The sequence below is a fragment of the Pseudochaenichthys georgianus genome, chromosome 18, assembly GCF_902827115.2.
Source record: "Pseudochaenichthys georgianus chromosome 18, fPseGeo1.2, whole genome shotgun sequence".
Lineage (NCBI taxonomy): Eukaryota > Metazoa > Chordata > Actinopteri > Perciformes > Channichthyidae > Pseudochaenichthys > Pseudochaenichthys georgianus.
In genome coordinates, this window is record NC_047520.1 from 16,850,864 (window position 1) to 16,871,536 (window position 20,673).

General features: G+C 39.4%; 1 protein-coding gene across 7 annotated transcripts in view; it reads left to right on the plus strand.

Annotated features, from left to right (window-relative positions):
• LOC117463365 (sodium/potassium/calcium exchanger 2-like) overlaps positions 1–12,893 on the plus strand; it is a 45,795-nt gene extending 32,902 nt beyond the window's left edge. For all 7 annotated transcript variants that reach the window (XM_071206582.1, XM_034105570.2, XM_034105574.2 and 4 more), the window contains 6 exons: positions 107–205; positions 3,249–3,334; positions 9,492–9,626; positions 9,720–9,809; positions 10,148–10,314; positions 11,017–12,893. In XM_071206582.1, coding sequence (XP_071062683.1) covers positions 107–205; positions 3,249–3,334; positions 9,492–9,626; positions 9,720–9,809; positions 10,148–10,314; positions 11,017–11,266 — 827 coding nt within the window. In that variant the 3' untranslated portion in view covers positions 11,267–12,893. The remainder of the gene's footprint in view (positions 1–106; positions 206–3,248; positions 3,335–9,491; positions 9,627–9,719; positions 9,810–10,147; positions 10,315–11,016) is intronic.
• The last annotated feature ends 7,780 nt before the right edge of the window (positions 12,894–20,673 follow it).

Here is a 20,673-nt window from a genome sequence, read left to right on the forward strand (position 1 = left end):
GTCACAGCGGAGCAGCTCTGACTGGCAGGAGGACGAGAGGCTGTGAAGACGCTGCGGCATGCAGCTCTCTGTTCTGCGTTTAACCACGGTGGCCACTCTGTTGCAGGTAAATTCCGAGAGAAGGCATCCATCCTTCATAAGATCGCTAAAAAGAAATGCCAAGTGGAGGACAGTGAGAAGGCCAACGGAGTGGCCAGCCGCTCTGGTAAGACGCTTTAACATGTTCCTGGGATATTTAAGTTATAACTTGTAACATTTCTGCTTTACAAAGTTGTTTAAAATGTCCTATAATTTCCAAAATAACAACTGAAGGATACCAAATGTGAGTTTCTATGCTAAGTTAATGGACCAAACAATCACATTTTTTAATGGATTTTTAAAAAAATTCGTCTGAGATCTTTGAGACAAGGAGTGAGTAATTGATTGTTTGTTGTGTAGTGTTGATATTGTCTTTAGTGTTATTAGTAGTAGTAGTGTATAGAAGCATAGTGTAGTTTAGTTTAGTTTATTTATAGTGTCGTGGACAGTCCCCATCGATGAACTGTCACAAAAACAGTAAATGGTGCAGCTTTAGCCGACATGGCTAATTTCCATAGACACCCTTAAAATTACAATATATCAACAGCATTAGTTATAAGAAAATATATAAAATAAAATAAAAAGGAGGAAAGACAAGTAGATACTGGTGTGAGGATAAAAGAGAACAATAAACAACACACGTTACTACAGTAACAGTACATGTCACATATAGCACATCACAATCACATCACAGAAACGAGGGGCAACATCCATGATCACAACATGTAACACTCACGCCATACTCAACAACACAGACTAGTGTGTGCAGGTGTAGTTCTCAGTGAACCATGTTTTTAAGTGAGCTGTGAAGGTGGTATGTGTATGTATGTCTTTGATTTGAGTGGGTAGAGAATTCCAGTTTTGTATTGCTATGACCGAGAATGATGACTGACCAAAGCATAGCATTGGCTTAAGTCTCTTACTGTTGATCAGCTTCCTCAGTTTAGATAGGGGAGTGTCTACTGTAGCTGGACTGAATCAGTCCTTCCTTCAGATTTAGTCCCTGTTTGGGGGCAGGCGTTTCAGGGTTTCGGCCACTGACGTTTGCCTTTAAAGTCGCCTCGAGCCCGGCACGCTCCAGAAGATAGTTAGGTAAGTTTGTGGTAGGCAGGATCTGGGGAAGCTTGTTATTTGAAAGAGTCAATGCTTGTGTAGCATCTGGCATCAGATATATGTGCCTGTTGTTGAGTGAGGCTAGGCTGCATGTGTGCAGCGTGTGGTGTGGTGTCTCTATATCTGTGTGAGGCCAGCTAGTAACCTGTGTTTTGTTGATTATTAGGAGATGTGCTTCAGTGTATCTGTGTGTATTGTTTTACTTTAGTCACTTTATTTTATAAGAAAGTTGTTTGCAGTTTACCTTAATTTTATTTTGCAAATGGTGAGCCCTCTTTACTTTTTGCTTATTCAACATCACCTTGTGGCTTCAGCAATCAGTTTTCCCCTTTTTTCTCTCGCCCGGTTATTTTATATTTTGTTACTTCCCTTTGGTTCCCCTATTCCAGGAGGGAACGGAACAAACATTATATTATTTTTCGTAAATATAATTATATATATTTTGTTTTGCTTCTTATATTTTATGACTATTTACAGGGTTTTTTTGCGAGCTTCCAGCTATTTCAAACTGTTGTACTTGCATAGTGACAATAGGCAAGAATCTTAAATATTTATATTTCCAATAATATATTCCTAATATTATTCGTCAGGATTGCCCACTGAAACAGTTAATGAGCTTCACGGCCGATGTTAAACAAGCATGACATTATCAAGAACTGCCAAATTGATTGCAAGTGTTGTCTTCAAGCTGTATTTAAATCAATCACAGTCACTGCCAATTTATGTGTTTTTCACTTCAAAGAGCATTGGACCAAAGCCAAAGGATAAACAGGCGTCCAGAGGAAGCTCTTTGAAGGCCACAGTGTAGTCAGAGAGGCAGAATCAAAGCCAGGCATACATGCTCATCAACAGGCTAAATTATGCTAACAGCGCCACATTAACATATTAGCATTTTAATCAAAAGCATGACTGGTATCATCACAGCATACTTTACTTTTCAGGTCTAGAAAGTATACTGTCAGGGTTATTGTTTTTATATCCCATCTTTATTTATAACCTTTCAGTCACATTGTCTATTGGAGAATCCTTCTAAATGTGTCACATCCACACTTTCATTAAAGCATTTAGACTGTTATTATAGTTTTATCATGTGATTAAATGGATTTCGGCTCTCTGTATTTTAATAATAGCTGTTAAATAAGCATGGCCTATAATGAAATTGAGTCATATTATTATTGTTATTTTATACATTTTAACCTCAGCTCCTTTAATAAGTCTATAATACACTTTTTAGCCAAAACATAAACTCAAAAATGTAAATTTTTAATCCCACAACCCCAAAAAAGAATCCCCCATAGCAATTAGCAAATTCTTTTTTCAGGATTATGTGAACAAACTGGCTTTTATATTTCAAATATATATATTACATTATTATTTGGTAGTGATGATCAGGAGTAAGGTTGGTGGAAATATCAATGCAGTAGAAGTTAAAATAGATTTTGTAGCTATTATTTTTGTTCTTTTGGCATCATAGCTGGTGTTGTCTCACACCTCTTTATCTTCTACACCAGGGGTCTCCAACCTTTTTTAGTCGTGAGCTACTTTTATTTCTTTTTTGTTTTGTTTTTTGCAGGGTATATATTTAGCACATTTTAACATTATTATATGCTTACCTTTAACCTTTGTGTGTTGTTTGGGTCTGTGGAACCCGTTTTCAGTGTTTTATATTTAATTATTTTTAACCTGCTTTATGGGGGTGGACCTCACATCCTCTAGGGGGGTCCGGGGGCATGCACCCGGAAAGATTCTATTTTTTTTAAATGTTGAAGTGACCGCCATAAAGAAAAGGAATTGGTAAACATCCGGATCAGATGTGCCCATCCCCCCATGTGAATCACACACACACACACACACACACACACACACACACACACACACACACACACACACACACACACACACACACACACACACACACACACACACACAGAACAATTTGATACATTTCCCGCTCTTATGTGCCCCCGCAAGCTACTTATTACTTCGCGATCGACGTGTGGGAGATCCCTGCTCTACACACTCCTCACTTACACAATTATCTCTCATATCTCCCACAGATAAAAACCTCCCCAACAGCTCCAGTGTGGAAGTGGAAGTGACACCACCCATGAACGGCACCGCAGTTCAAGAAGGTCAAGAAACGGTAAGAAATGACATGAAAAAACTCAAGTGTGTTGAAAAGAAATTCCATATTTTCCCCCAAAATATCTCCTATCAAACTAACCAGCTTGGGATATGAGAAGGCAGCAAAAGTAAGAGGCACAGATCAAAGTCAGAGGGATATTTATGGATATGTTATGCCCTCCATCCATTCCACCTTGAGTGAGATGGATGCATTGAATACGGCACAGGTCACCACTGCTGATAATTTCCCAGCATGCCCTCGGAACGAGATCCTCCATCTTCAGCCAGACCTGCCAAACACTCGCCTCCTTCCACTGAGTTCTGTAATCACACTCCTCACTCACCTGCTGCTCCCCGCCGCTGGGTGTTCACACACACACACACACACACACACACACACACACACACACACACACACACACACACACACACACACACACACACACACACACACACAGAATGGCACCTGCAGGAGTGGTGCTGGCGTGAGCGATGATGGGGCGACCCACTGGGCCAGCAGACGGTCCCGGGGAGAAAGGGCAGCGATTCAAAGTGGCACACTGAGAGGAGAGGGGGCGGAGGATTCTTTCATTGACTAACACAGGCTGAATCATGCTGCCATTCACAGCGTGAAAAGTTGTATTTTCAACCAAAAATATCTGTTTTCTGAAAAATTGCAAACTTTTTTATTATTATTATCATGTATTTATTTCAACAAGGACCATGCGAATACATTAATCTCAGAAAGGAGAAGAGATTAATTATGCCAGAATTTAGCTAATAGCTCATTTCCATCTGCAGTCCTTAGATAGATACATAACATAATTATAAAACATGATTTAAGTACAGGTCAATAAAATAATACATAGTACTGTTAAAATATAATATTACAATACAGTTCAAATTGAAAAACTCAGATGTAATTAATGTTGGCATGGTTGCTTAATAATATTTTTGATTTGCTGTTCGCTGCCATTGTTACATTCCCCCTCGGAAATGTTCCATTTGTCTGAACCTCTGTGAGCTGAGGGAGCGAGTCAACAAAGGTGGTCACTCCAGTTGTGTATTATCACCCACAATGCATTGCAGTTATACACTATACACTCGCAGAAAATGACAGCCAGGAATGGTGCACTCTCTACTGACCATGCAGACTATTATATAGATAGGTAACCAATGAATGCATTTGATGGCAATAGCAGGGTAAATAAATAGTATCAAGAGTTAACTTTGCATTGAAATCCCAAGGTTTATAACTTTAAACGAGCCATTGTTTTTAGTTAAATGTTTCCTTTTAGGTAGATTTTAATCTTGCACAACCCTTTGAATCAAAGTCTTTGAAGCATTTTGCCTTACAGCACACAGATAAAAAATGTATACTGTAGCACTTTGTATTTATAGACCGCTGTATGCCCCCCTCTGAGTACGGCTGCATGTCTGCTGCTGAGGGAGCATTAAGGACGCTCTCAGAATAGACTGCAGGAGAAAATGCTGAAGAGGAGCCCTAAGTCGCAACATGACCGCGTGTGTATCGATCTACTGCAGCAAGGCCATATTGATCTCCCACTCTTTCCATAATCATAGTCTTTAAAGATAAAACTGTCATCACTGCGTTGAAGCTGAAAATATGTGTGCCTATAATAAGGAAAATGATAGAGTATATTCTTCAGGTGAAGGCAGAAAAGCACATGTATGGTAAAGAATATTCCAGGTGGTGATTCAGAGGATTGGGAAGATCTCATTGGCATAATTCCCAGATGTTTCTATATTTAGAGGTGTGTCCCACAGTGCACCTGTGTGTGTGTCAGTCAGGAAGTAGCTGGAGGCATCTCACACCTTCACATGCCGCCTGAGGCCCGTCATGCTAATTGTTCAATTCCTCCTGGATGCCTTGGCAACCAAGATTGGGGAATAAGGTCAAACTAAAAGCAGCAGCTGACTTTAAAAGCTTTGAGAGCTGCGCTGACAGAAACGCACTGCAATATTTCCCCAATCAAACGGGCATTTTTCATAAAAGTAACAAATATGTTCATCTCATATTCAGGCTAGGATTCGCAGCAAATTATCTTTCTGTAAAACATATACGACAGGATTTTCTACTTTCAGCACACATTTTGAATAATGTATGAGAGCGTAAAGCTCCCGTAATCGGGTCTTTAAATAACATTCTGAGAAGATCGCAACCAACAGGAATTTGTGACTCATCCGAGCTCCTCTCTGAACTAAAACGATTTCAGTAAAAACACACACTGTGTATATCATGTAGGCATTATGTGTTTCGGGGAGGAAGTAACATCATGAATATCTGATTGCTTTGCTAAATAATATGAGATTTCATATCAAAATGGAGCCTCTGTGTCATGAAAAAGCACATTTCCGACTACTCAAAGATCTAAAGAGTTGGCAATGACTTTTTATTTTATTGACTAATCAATCTTTCTACTTAGCACATGCATGCCTCCAGGTTAAAAAGAAAAATAGCAAATGTCACGCCTCCCTCGCAGCTCTGGTAAAAGTCAGTGCCTTTAAGCTCGGAGTTGGCGGTGTTGCCAACTGAGGCCCCGCGGGGCAGGAAGGCCCCCGAGGAGCTGGCATTTGGGAAGCAAGTCAGAGAGGGAGCAGCAGCACCTCTATGGGGCTCTTCAGCAGGGAGAGCAGAAATAGACAGATGACAGACTCACAGTGTGCAGCGTCGGCCTGAAACGCTCACCTGCATGCTGTCAACATATCCATCAAAGAGCTGTGGGCAAAGAGCGAAATCCTGCATCACTTCCTGCTAGATCACACCACCAAGTCTAGCTTCCAAACACTGCAGTCAACCCTGATAAAACCTCTTAGATCTCCACGTGTATGATAAGCAATGGATTTATTGCTTCAGGCTTTTGGTTTTAGGCCTTTTAACATATAACAATGCAGCCATCTGGATATGGAGAGGTGGGAATCAGAATTAGAGCATAAGTGATGCAAGCTTTGCCTTTTGTTTGGCGGCTCTGATTACCAAGGTTACCGTGAAATACCCAGCAGCGGTGGCCGTCACAGCAGGATAGGCTCCGTGTGATTCACGATTCGTTCAGTAGCCATATTTAAAGATTTCTGCCTTCCTCTCTGCTCCGATAATGTGATTGACAGTTATTGTGTACTGAGCAAACATCTGTTATCAGCATCGCTCTGTGTGGTGTGTGTTTTTAATGTATTATTTGTACACCTTGGCTAACTCTCAAAAGGGCAAGAGACACATTTTAGGTCATCAGTGGATCTACATGTGTGGACCTGTTCTCCGCAGGTCCCTGTGGCTCCTTACCATGCTGTATAATTGGATACAAAGGGACCCAAGTCATGTTCCCACTCTCAGAAGGCTTTGTTGTTTTAAAGTACCAGATTGATTAGTAGAGAGTGATTTCGCTGCTGTGGACACAACCAGAGATGGCAAAAGCACACACATCCTTTACTCAAGTAGAAGTACAGATACTCGTGTAAAAAATACTCTGGTAAAAGTAGAAATACTGACTAACCTTCTTTACTCAATTAAAGTAAAGAAGTATGGGCTTTGAAAAGTACCCATAGCTACCAGCTGTTTTAAAGAGTACCTGACCTCCCTTTATATTAATAGAACAATAATGTCATTGTTAGCTAATGAATGTTTCCATGCTGAACAACGGCAACATGACAACGTTTCCATTGGTCCCTCTTCTTTAGAGAAGACCAGGAAATGATGGATACACGGATGGTGTTCAAATCAATAGGCACGCAATGACTCTAAAGAATAATGATCACGCCACCAAACACAGATTAAAACTAAAGTAACAAACCTGTTTTGAAAATGTAAGAAGTAGAAAGTACAGGTGTTACAAAATGTAAGAAGTAAAAGTAAAAAGTTGTCAGAAAAATAAGTAGTGGAGTAAAGTACGGATGCAAATGCACTTAAGTACAGTAACAAAGTATTTGTACTCCACTACTTCCCACCTCTGGACACAACAGATTATGCTCTAAATAAAAAGGAGATTTAGAGTCTTTCTTGCAGAATCTGTCGTCTCTGGACCGTTTCTGTGAGGCTGATCTGCAGCGAGGTGACAGTCTTTGGCTCACTTGGCATTCCAGTGGCAGGTCCAATCAGCCCCCCCGAGGGTGTGCTGCCGCAGCCAGCCTCAGCACTGATGGGGGGGGGGGGTTGCAATCTCCCCAATCACTCTCCTCACACTCGTCTGTCTTAAGGTCACCGCTGAGCAAAAAGCACATGCACTTCCAGTTCCTGCCTTCCATTTTCTGCAGGCCTCCTGAATGCTTGTGTTGCACTACCCACCCCTCCAGATAGTTGCTACGGAGAGGTGTGTCCCAATGAGACATGTTACCCTAAAGGAGACACTTTTTCCGACATCGCTATAGGAACATGCAAAAAGCCTGACTCAGCTAAAGGTAAGGTGAATGAAACACCAAGTGATTACACTGTATCATATATCGTCTCCACTCATTATTAAATATCAAAAATGGTTAGAATCGCCACTAAATAAAGCTTGAAGGCTAAAATGGGATAATTGTTTCAAACTCTGGAGTTATTTAACAAAGTTGACATCAATAATATTCAGATACATATCCAGGTATTTGCATTTCTTAAAATGTCACTTCTCTGTTCCTTTAGTATTTTTTTTTTTTAACAAATTATTAGATCCACTTTTAAGTCAGTCCTTCAGAAGGCAGGTTAAATGTTTATTGTAATTGTTGTATTGGTTAATTTCTTGTTTGCACATTGTATTTTTTTCATTCTTTTTGATATAAAAAATGGGTTGCTTCGTGTCCTTTTGAAAGTATATAACATATATAGGCCTCATTTTAGGTTCCCTTTAAGGTTTCTTTATTCCAGATGTGCATTTCCTCAAGTTATTTCATGATTCCTCTCTAGTTTTATTTATAGATATGCACAATAATAATACATTTAATTGATATACTGCATTATTCGAGTTATGACATGGGGGGTGGGGGTTCCAAGGGAAAAGCCAGTTTGAAGAGGTGGGTTTTGAGGGCTTGTTTGAAGGATGATAGGTGGGTTGATTGTCTGATGTGTATAGGGAGGGCGTTCGGAGCTTAGTCCTGGTGGTCTTTAGGGTGCTTGCATCTCCGGACATGAGGCAGCGGGTGGGGATGGGACAGTGGACGAGGTCAGAGAGATAGGGAGGAGCCACGTTGTTCAGGGCTTTGAAGGTGGTGGGTGATATTTTGAAGTCGATTCTGTATTTGACTGGGAGCCAGTGGGGGTTGTGGAAGACTTATTGCAGGGTGTTGGGGATTTTGTTTGGTAAACTGTAGAGTGTGCTATTGCAGTAGTCGAGTCTGGAAGTGATGAGGGCATGGATGAGGGTTTCAGCAGCAGTAAAAGAGAGAGAGGGTCAGAGGCAGGCAATGTTCTTGAGCTGGAAAAAAGCAGTTTTGGTGATGTGGATGCACAAGTAAACAACAACACGATTATTGTCATACGTTTAGCCGAAAAGTAAATGTTGGGACCGCCTTTTTTATTTTATTTACATAACTTAAAGTGGACCTATCATGTTATATTTGAATTATATATTGTAGGGCCATACCTATATAAGGTATATTTATACGTTTTCTTTTTCAAAATACCAAACAGATCATGCATTTTAGCCATGCCTCATTTCGCTCTATTTTCCTCTCCTCCACCCTGTCTTTGCATGCGCTGCAGCTGACCACGCCCCCCTGCAAAGGAGGGGGCCGAGTTACAAGCGTCATGTTACCATGCTGTTACCATGCCACGGCTCTCATTCCCCTGATTGGTGGAGAGTTGCCCATATAGGCGGAGCTCCTCGTCACTGGCGTCAGACTATTTTCAAATCTGGATCAGTCTGTATCAGATCCGTTGCAGCCCCGTTTTTAGAGATTTGGGCATGGAGGAAAAGAGATAGGGTTGTGTTTTCTGACACTTGGTGAGTTCCCTGACACACCGGGGACACATATTCATGTATAAAAGATGTACAAAGGTGCATTTTGCATGATAGGTCCCCTTTAACCATCATTATTTTAATCCAAACCATGATCTTTATGTAAAGCCATCAAGTACCTTTGTTGCGTTTACAGCCTGTTTAAAACTGTATCTCTCTGGGTTTTTAACAACCAAACCTGATGAATGTTTTATAACCTCTCCTCTATTGTTTGTGTTCTGCTCTCAGGCCGAGGACGAGGAGGAGGATGACCAGCCTCTGAGCCTGTCCTGGCCCGACTCCTGCCACAAGCGCATCACGTACCTCCTCATCATTCCCATCGTCCTCCCACTGTGGTTAACGCTGCCCGACGTCAGGAAGCCGGTGTGTGAGACAGTCTATCCTCACATTGAAAACAGGAATCCTCAGTGTGAGACGGAGAAGTGTTGAACTCGTTTTGTGTTTCTTCTCTTTCAGACTGCCAAAAGATTCTTTCCCATCTCCTTCATCGGTGCCATCTGCTGGATTGCAGCATTCTCCTACTTAATGGTGTGGTGGGCTCACCAGGTACATACTGTCCCAGAGACAGACTCACTCCCCCTGTACAGTACATGACGAATTGGGTATAGCGTGATCACGACAGAACATTGTAAAATCCTAACATAATCCTTTTAAAAAAAACAAAGGAAGATGCAGTCGTGTCGTTTCTCCATCCTTGACATTTCAAACAAAACCATATTGTCTAATCCTCCCACTCACACATAATTATTCAAAACAGAGAGCTTTTTTATCCCCTCCATCAGCTCCCAAGCATCACAAGGAAATTAAAAATAGCTAGAACAAAAGATAGGTTTTATTTACCCCAAAGCTTAGTTTTATTTAATTTTTTCCTTTTTTGTTTGCAGGTTGGAGAGACCATCGGGATTACGGAGGAGATTATGGGCCTGACTATATTAGCAGCTGGAACGTCCATCCCTGACCTCATTACCAGTGTCATTGTGGCACGCAAGGGGCTGGGGGATATGGCTGTCTCCAGCTCCGTCGGCTCCAACATCTTCGACATTACAGTAGGGTACGCACAGGGCCTCTTACATGATTACATTTTTCTTTATATGAATATGTTATTTTCTCCTTACCATTGTCGGCCTTTACCTTTTACTTTTTTTATAAGGATTAGGTGGGGGAAGGTAACTTCAGTGCAAGCAAATGGCGATTACCCATGTAATCAGGCTGTATTGTGCTTTATTTATATTTCCCACAGTATATCATTGCGATGTAACAACGGTGTAAGTGGCAGGTACAGGCAAAACCCTTTAATGCACAACTTTAGGTCCTTTATTTATTTATATATTTATTATATGTCTGTAATTAATGTTGTGTTTTATATATATTTTAAGTGTGTTGGTTTGATTATGTTTTTATGAATATTTACTCTGTAAAGTGTCTTTGAGTTTCTAGAAAAGCGCTCTATAAATAAAATGCATTATTATTATTTATTAACTGAAGCAAGGTGAGAAATAAAAGTATGGGCAGGTGCTGCTAAGTTGCTCTTTGATTAGCTTTTGTCTAAATTATTGTCAAATTAGACTTTTGCCTAAATTGTTGTCATTTCAGAATCATATTATCTGTGTGTGAGAATTCTCATAACAGAAAAAGAAATCTAGATTCAAAATAATTGAAGTTGTGACATTCGTAATTGTACATACTGTTGTCTTCTTAACCTAGTAATTGTTTACAACATGAAGCTTTATTGAACGTGTGTTTTTATTCGCAGACTGCCGTTCCCCTGGCTCTTGTGGTCCTTTATCAACAACATGTCTCCGGTGAAAGTCAGCTCCAACGGCCTCTTCTGCGCCATTGTGCTCCTCTTCATCATGCTCCTCTTCGTCATCATCTCCATCGCCGCCTGTAAGTGGCGCATGAGCAAGATGCTGGGCTTCATCATGTTCATGCTGTACTTCGTCTTCCTGGTGCTCAGCGTCATGCTGGAGGACAAGGTCCTCACCTGTCCCGTGTCCATCTGAGGAGCTACTTCCTGTCCCTCGTCACCGCCACAACCACCACCGACACCACCACCCTCCATGTCTGCCATCGCCCCCCCCCCACGACCCGTGTGATACTTTACTCCAGGAATAAAAGAAGAAGAAGGACGACAGGACAAGAAAAATATTAACAAAACATTTTCAAAAAGAGCAGGTGGTGGTGGGGGCAGGGTTGAAAATGGCACAAGACTTTGGCTTGGCTGGTTTAGCATAGTGGATTTTTATTTTGTATTATTATTTAATTGGCAGGTGGGGGGGGGGGCGAGTTATGGGTCTATCAGCCAAATATAGAAGCATTATGCATGCCATTAGTGTCACTAGACGAGCTGAAATCAAGGCCACGCCTGGTAGGTTGAGGAGAATGACCTCCTGTGAACTTTGGGGAGGAGGGGGGGCGCTGTATTAAACTCTTAATAATAAATGCAGTGGCTGAGCTGACATTGTGAGCACATTTGACCACACACAAAAGACGCTGATACCAGGAGTGGAGAGGAGTTTGAGGAGACGGTAGCCTGTGAGGTCAAACGTGGCGTTGAGCTAAAAGACTCGAAAAGGAGGAAGCACTCTCACTGGGCAGACAAACGTTCTTGTTTCATTTTTTTGCAATTTCATCATGCGCCCAGTCTGCGTTGAAGCTTCCCTCTCCCCTGCTGGACGTCATTCTTCACCACTGAATGTCTCTTCAGAGGATTCTTCTTCTTTTTTTTTTTTGGATTCATTTTCATGAAATATATAGAAGTAGCACTAGATGTACTGTAGCAGTATTAGGTAAAGTAGAGCCATCTTGACAATCTGCTCCTCTTTTTGTTCTTTTGCCACTGAACACACGTTCTGATTGTGCAGTACTTTCCATGCTTCACACGCACCGACTTACAAAAGAAAAAAATTAAATTGAAGTTTTAGCCTCCCAAAATATATGCTAGCCTTCAATATCTTTCACTGGTTGAAAAAAAAAGGCATGAGTAATTTAGGATCATTAAAGCTCCGTAATGAAGTCAATGTCAAAATAATACATTTGAAAAAAAAGTGAACAGTGTTTAAGCGTCATGGTTGATTTAGATTAGTCAATGTGTAGTGCTTTGTTCACAGTAGAACTGGGCTCAACTCACCGGCTAGTCACGCTCCTGCGCTCGTAGTTAAAAGAGTCAACTGCATGTTAAAATAGACACTTGGAGGTGAATTATACCAATCAACATTTAAGAAGATGTATACCAAAATGTATACTTTTTCAGACATGTTCATAACTTCTTAATGCAATCCAGTGCTCAGTCTCTATGTAGAAAGTGTCAACATGTATGGTCAATGATATCTATCAAACTTGTGCAATTTATTTTCTAATCCAAGGTGCTTTTGTGTGCATGTGTGCAAACTGCATTTAAAGTCATCACACAATGACCATTCCTTATATTTATCTATGACTAGAGGTTATACTACCAGTATTTTGCGACTAACTGCAAAGAAAAAGAAATACACCAAACTGTGTTTTATACTGGAAATAGAAATCATAATCACTCCTTAAGCTACATAGACTGTGGAAATCACAAATGTAACAGCAATATTGTGTGTGTGTGTGTGTGTGTGTGTGTGTGTGTGTGTGTGTGTGTGTGTGTGTGTGTGTGTGTGTGTGTGTGTGTGTGTGTGTGTGTGTGTGTGTGTGTGTGTGTGTGTGTGTGTGTGTGTGTGTGTGTGTGTGTGTGTGTGTGTGTGTGTGTGTGTGTGTGTGTGTGTGTGTGTGTGTGTGTGTGTGTGTGTGTGTGTGTGTGTGGAGAATCATCCTCCCCCTCCCTTAGTGTCTGTCCTTCCTGTCTGACGTGGGCGACATTTCTCTGACCCCTATCCTATAGAGCTGGTCAGAAACACCCTCTTTACCTCAACACAGCCTCTGTACAGCAGTGTAGTGACTGTAACATAATAGTAAATAGATTCTCTGAATGTGTGAGGGGAAATGCATGCGAGGAATTTGGGCTGGTTACCCACTGACTGTACAGCTGAGCTTAGACCAACGATATAATGTTCACTTTTATGCATCCATTCATTAAGAAACACCAAGAACACATTGGTTTTACTTTGTAAATATACACAGAACAACACATGTAGTTTATTTATTTTCTTCTCTTTTTTTGACATAGTGAGTGGAGAAGGACAATGATAAGGCCCTTAGTATTATTGAGCAACATCTCATTAGCATACTTTACACTGTAAACTGTTCAGGTTCAGGTTAGAGAACAACATCTACACAACAGTAGGTCTTTGTGATGTTTTCTGACAAAGATCGCAAATGGTAAAAGTAAGCTATGATCTCTGTCAACTCATATGTTAAACTGTTACGTGTGCATGCTCTCATATCTCCATTTCTGCAACCCAGACTCTAAGAAACAAAATGGCCTCAATGTTGATTTATGAAATTCTTCTGCATACGTTAAGGATGTTAAAACGTTAATGTGTTCACACCTCAGCTTGAGTTTCTACTCAAGGGTTCAATTTTGGGGGGAAAAGCACTTCTTTTGCTTTCTCGCAGAGCGCTAAATGATAAGATGGATGCCTTTTTTCATGTCAGTGCGATACATCTACTGATCTAGAAGCAACGCCTAAAGGTAACAAAATCCACATACAAAGCACATCTAAAGCTAAAAAACAAAGTGTAAAAACAAGAAGTTTTACATTTGGTCATGCGCAGGCCAAGCTCTTTCCCCGTGTTTCGACTCTTTGTGCTAAGCTAAGCTAAGCTAACAGTAATATAGTATAAAGCTATATGAGTATTTCCTAAAAGTGTATTGCTTTAATAGGTCAAAAGATAACTTGCTATCACTAAACTCACATGTGCATACTCCACTTGTGCACTTTTATTGCAAATATATGTTTTTCCCCACGTTTTCATGTGAGAGCTTGACGAGAGGAAAACCAAAGGAAGAACTGAAGGTGGTTTAGCATGTGAGATTGGCATTGATTGTGGTTTACGAGGGTAAGCGACGCTAAACCACTTGCAAACATTCTTGCACTGTAAATGTTTTATTTTCTTGGTGTTAATGTAAGATTTATTTAAGGTGTACATATATACAGATACAAATTAACCATATAATCTATATGTGTAAAAGAAATATGTCTCTTTATGTAAAAACACAAAGTATATAATAAAACAAATAAAGATGAAATTCAAATATGCAACAATGTGTTTGCGGGTTTTACTTTACTGACAGTCAGTCTCACTCTTGCTTTCAAATGTTGCTCTGTGGCCACTTGCAGGGTTGGCAAAGAGCAATTCTCCCCATAAAACACCAAGGTAAAAAACATAACCGTAAAATGATTCATAGGAAATGTCATACTCCAAACAAGGGCAATAATGACTCATTCTAGTATGACTTGTTGACCTATGCAAGCAAATAGGACTGAATGCTTTATCTTCATAATCAGGTATTTTAAATATAAATATCTGCCAACACTACAGGATAAAAGTCAAGATATTTCATCCTCTATAATGCATTTTTTTTGTTAACCTGTGTCTACTAAGCCCCCCAAAGTGTCAAACTAAATATATGAACTACCCTTGCTTCCTGCAGATGTCAAATAAATACAAAAAAGCCCACTTTAGTTAATTTCTCGTGTCATTCCTGCATATGTAAAGACTGGTTGTGGAGAATGGCGCCCTCCTGTGGTCAAACCCGGAGTCTTCACTGTAATTTGTGACGCAATCATCATTTTTTTATACAATCCTTAGTCCACCCACATAAATTGTCCTTCAGCAGTTTGTATTGCTTCTACTGAATGAAATCACTTTATGTTGCCTTGGAATTTAGTCACCTAGTTTTCCACGACTTTCATTGGATATCATATTTACCTGGAAATAGACACAACATGAGTCAGCGTATGTCTCTTTGTTCACCATAGTTTCCCATGGTGCACTTTAAATGTCAAGCTGTTTTTGTTTGTCAGAATGATCTTGATGGGTCAGTGTTGTGTGATAAAGTGTATAGTGTATACAAAAAAATATGTACCCCCATGTTCATGTCCCACGCATGATTGAAAAAATAAATACACCAACATGGAGCCTAGCATGGCACAAGTAAAAGCACTTTGGGTCATTGTGCCATTGGGTTACCATCATCAAGACACATTACCTGGTTAAATATAAATTGTTCTGAAAAGAAGGCCAATTATTTGACATGCAAAGACAAACATTAGGATGACACTACATAGGGTTTACATTTCTAAACTTGATAAGGTGCATGCCAACGCGTTTCCTGCTAATTCAAGAAATGTCCCTGACGGTATTTGTTTAGGTGTGTTTCCTGAAACTTGACACTAGTTCTTGTCTGCACACTCTTGTAAGGAGATAACAAAATATGATAATGATACGACTGAATGTGTCTAAAGTGGATTAAACAGTTATTGTCCTCCTCAACACCCGCAGGACAGAGCTGTGGAACTTAACTTCATGAAGTTCAAACCACCAGGATTGTGTAAGTGAATATTTTTTTATAATCTGAAACTGTATGTTGGCTCCTGCAAGCTTTGGACCCTGGGAACATAGGGATGACCCCACTCAAACATACCATTCTGCTGAAACAAAGCATTCATTATTGGCTATAATTTAGCGTATACCTCTTATGGTAAATAGCTGCCTTTGAATCCTTGTTTTAAAGAATTGGGATTAACCTATTACTATTACTATTCTTTCCTCAGAAGTGTTTAAGGTGTTCTGACGGTAATCCCCCTCACTGCTTCCCTGTACCTTTTTCCTGGAAACGTGTTCAGCATCATCAGCTGAAAAAATAATAAAAACCACGGTGATGATTGAGGCGAATACTCACTGAGGTCATTCACAATGTGCCGAACACTATACCAACTTCCAGTTTCACAACGTCCCAGAAAGGAGCCGGTTCAATCCCTGTTAGTGATGCATTTGGTTTCAAGATCTTGGATACCAACCTCTTTTTTCTGGACATGGGACTTAAGTTGAATGAGTTATGTGAATAATAATAATAATAATAATAATAATAATAATAATAATAATAATATACTGTATAATAATAAGCTTTATTTGTGTGACACCTTTTACACAATAATTGCAGTTCAAAGTGCTTCACAGTAGACCGTTTTACTTTTTAATTCACTTCAAAGTTGAGAGCATATTGGAAATTATTCAATGAGCATCAACAATGATTTAATTGAATTCTTTTTTTAATGTTTTGTTTTGCATTGCTATTTATTCAATTAAACTATACTTTCTCTCAGAATAAAAGAAATACATTAGTGTGTCCCTCAGCAAGTTGTAACCTACTGACTGTACTTATCAACTCAATATTTTTAATTAAAATATTGTACACTTTATGTCTTAGTTTATTTTCTTAATGTACAAAAGCATTTCACTGTGGATTCATGGTGTATGAAATAGCAGGGGGGCTTCTAAATCTGGCAGAGCTGGTATTATTGCTGCTGGATTTGGTACCCCCCCCCCCCTCTGTAATTTTGGCCAGGATGGTCATAATCTCACCAAAATCCCACAGGTGTTAGTTATTCCCCAGTTTAAACAAAAAATAACATTTACTCTGGGTTTATCAGATGAAAATGTAATGTACAAATATATAAATCTGGACGAGCTGTAAGACACACTCTTGTTTGCTTACTTAGTGCACTTCATGTCAGGATGATGTTCATAATATTTATAATATCCATAACCTAATACAGCTCTACTACATGCACACATAGGATATATTACCATAGCAAGTGGGAAGCAAAAATTATTTCTTAATTCAGGAGTGATCATGCAGTCTGATTCATTAAGTTGACTTTTAGCCATTACGTTTATTTGAATGTGTGAGTCAATGGCAGTTACTTTCCTTCCTCCAGCTATCATTTTATGACAGACCTGCTCACTTTCTAAGTCCTTTGCCAGCAGATAATGAACTCCACATGCTTCTGAGGGCAAGGTTAGTAGCACCGAGGGCGAGTCGGCTCACTTTGGGCCAGACTTTGCTCTGTGACTTCATCCGCGCGCTATCACAAGGTGTGCTTGCATTTGACTCAGCAGAAAACGTCTCAGAGGAGGCTGCAGGCCAAATCCTGCACACTCACTTCATCCTGTTACAAGCTGAGGCAGACTGAGAGTGAGCTTTCAGAATATCTCAGACACAGCAGGCGAGTCATCACCAGAAGTTCCCTGTCCGGCTGTTTTCATGTGGAGAGTAACTGTCGTGACTCTCTCCTCAGTGACCTTGTGGTGAGTCAGGAGAGGGTTAGTGTTGATCTGAAACTGAACGGCTGCACATGTGGCTCCGTGATTTAGCTGGAGAATCATCTGAAACAGGGTTTTAGAATGACGGAATAGCCTCATGCATAGAAATGTCGAAAAGAAGACTAATACATTCAAAGTCATTCTGCAAACACACCATCCCCCCTTTTGCTGTTTTGTGTCTCTTTGCAGGCATCACCTTCTGATTGTGTGTCTTTTTGTTATTTCTTCGGTCCTTTTGCTGCAGTTTTTTCTCTTTTTCTGGTCATATTGCGTCACATACTGGTCGTTCAATGTGTCTTTGCAGCTGTTTTGGTAGTTGTGAGTGTTTTTGTGTCTCTTTGTGATCATTTTCTCTCTCTTTGTAGCCTCTTAAGAGTCCCTTTTTTCTTTGTACGTCTCTTAAGAGAAGCCCCTGACAACATTACATTTTTTTTTTTATCCTTCACTTAATGTCAATTTACTGTGTGTTTCTATTTCAAAGGGCCCATCTCTGAAGTGCAAACCAGCTTAGGTTATACATGCTATGTTGCAACGGTCCATGTTGTATACCTGGCCCTTTAAATGTGAAGATAACATATAAGTAATACATGTCTTAATGTTAACATGGATAAAAAGCATTCATATACAGGTATTACTGACACACCCAGGATTTGAACCTGTTCACAAAAAGAATTCTTCCAGAAACTTGGTTATTTCCTGTCTTTGTAATGATTTTATTGTGGCTTAAATCATGAATATTTTGAATCTTGTGAATGCATGACGAATGTAATTGACTAATGAAAGGCTAAGAAATGATATATAAAATAATCTGCCTGTGTGTGAGGACAATGTGCTCTCTCGTCACTTGGGACATTTAATGTTGATTTTACACCACATGTATATTCTTTTACTTAACTCGTTTGTTTATCCTAAATATTTTGAATTGTATATACAACTAGTATTTCCATAAAATGCAATGCTTTATATTTATGTACGCAGTTAAAATGATTAAAATCTTGGTCAGTGTGACCATTTAAAAAATAATCCACTTGTAATATTTTAATAAAAGCACACCCTGAAAGAAATCATTCAGAATAATATTCACAATAACTTTCAATTCTCTATTTACTTTTTAAATATGTTATACCTGAGTAAATTTGAATGTACAACTTTTTCTTGTAATTTACCATTTTAATCTTGCTACTTTGCTTTAGTTTGGATACACTTCCTGCTTTGCCCCATTAATGTGGGTCACCATACTATTATTAGCCTTTTAATTGTTCTCAAGTTTCAAATCAAATCAAAAGTTTTATTTATATAGCACATTTATAAACGATTTTTGGTCGAGACAAAGTGCTGTACATATAATAAAAATAGCCTACAGTAAAGACACTTTACAGCAAATACAACAGCACAGATTGTTCAGAATATCAGTATGAGAAAAACGACACCCTCTATCCTTAGACCCTCACATCGTACAAGGAAAAACTTCCAGAGAAAACCCACAGTTTAAGGGGAAAAAATGGGAGAAACCTCAGGGAGAGCAACAGAGGAGGGATCCTTCTCCCAGGACCAACAAGACCTCCAACTCATATGACCAAATGGGTCGATTGTTTAAGCCAGGGGTGTCAAACTCAAGGCCCGGGGGCCACATCCGGCCCGCGACTTCATTTTATGTGGCCCCGCAAGAGCTTGCAAAGAATGTAATACGTTTATTATACGATTAAATGCCGCTTTACAGAATCAGGTTGCCCATAAACTACATGCCCCACAATGCATCTCGTTTTGTGACATGGCACTGAAGAGACTTGCAATTATTTGCTTTCAGACGTAGTTAATTACTAAGTCATTATCCTATCCGATAATAATCCAATTCAGAGGCAATAATGTAATATAACACATTATTTTATATATATTATATATTTATATATATGTATTTATTATATAGTTACAACCGGCCCTTTGAGTGCAACAATAATTCTGATGTGGCCCGCGATGAAATTGAGTTTGACACCCCTGGTTTAAGCCCTTATTACGACCAAATATGTCGTTTGTTCAAGCGCTTAATACGACCTATAATTACGTTTGAAAATTGTCGGCCTCGAGTGCTCCCGTTGAATGCAAACGTTACAGAGGGTTGTTTATTCACAAATAACCCTCTCTGTAAAATCCTAAATTGTAGGATAGTTTGGCCATTAAAACGCTTTATGATTAGATTTCTAGCGAGAAGTATATATTGTACTTTTAGAATCCACGTCCAGTCGATATGTAGGATCTATAGTTTGATAGATATTACGAAGATGATTTGAGGTTTCGTCAGGAGAACGTGTATATGCGGCAAGCTTCCATGTAAAGTTACGGGTTGAAAACAGTATTTCCGGTCTCGCCGTTTTCATAATAAAACCAATGATCAAATGATTTAACAGTGATATCTGCACTACTCATCCACTAAAAAAACATCAGTTTATCCTAGTTAATTATACGACATTAATTGGTTTAAATTGTGTACAATGCTTTTGTGTTTTTCCCATAGGTTTTTCTCTTTCGATTCTGAGAGACACATTTCTTTTTTCAGAGGTTTTGATAGGCTAAAATCACGCCGCAATGCACGTCGGGATATGGTGTTTATGTGATATGAAATCGGAAAACATTAAAAAAAAAAAACTTTATTCCGAGTGTTCTTGCTTTTCTCTTTGAAAGTCATCACATAACGGCATTGTAATACACGGTTCGGCTTCATTAAATATTACATATCTGCCCTAGATATGTATTTATAGAGCCCTGATCAGAAGACCTTTTGACAAACTGGAAGAGATGCCGCCAAAACTGAATACGTGACGTGGACCATAAATATATCAACAATTAAACAACATCTTCCATTTCTTTTCACACAATACGTCTCCTTGTAGTATCAACACTAATTCGGCTGACTTTTATATTTGATCCAATTAGTAGATAGTCTGTATTTACACCATAACGGTGCACAGCTGATAGAAAGGGACTTTTTTGTAGTTTTTAAAGATATTACTGATTTTCTGAACTACCTTTCCAACTCCTCATGCAGTTGACTGTTACAGGTCTATACAGGTTCATGGTACAATGCATAAGCTTCACATCGAGAGACTGAAACTGTATTTTCCTTTACCGTTCTGTTTTAAACTCACAAGTGAATAGTCAT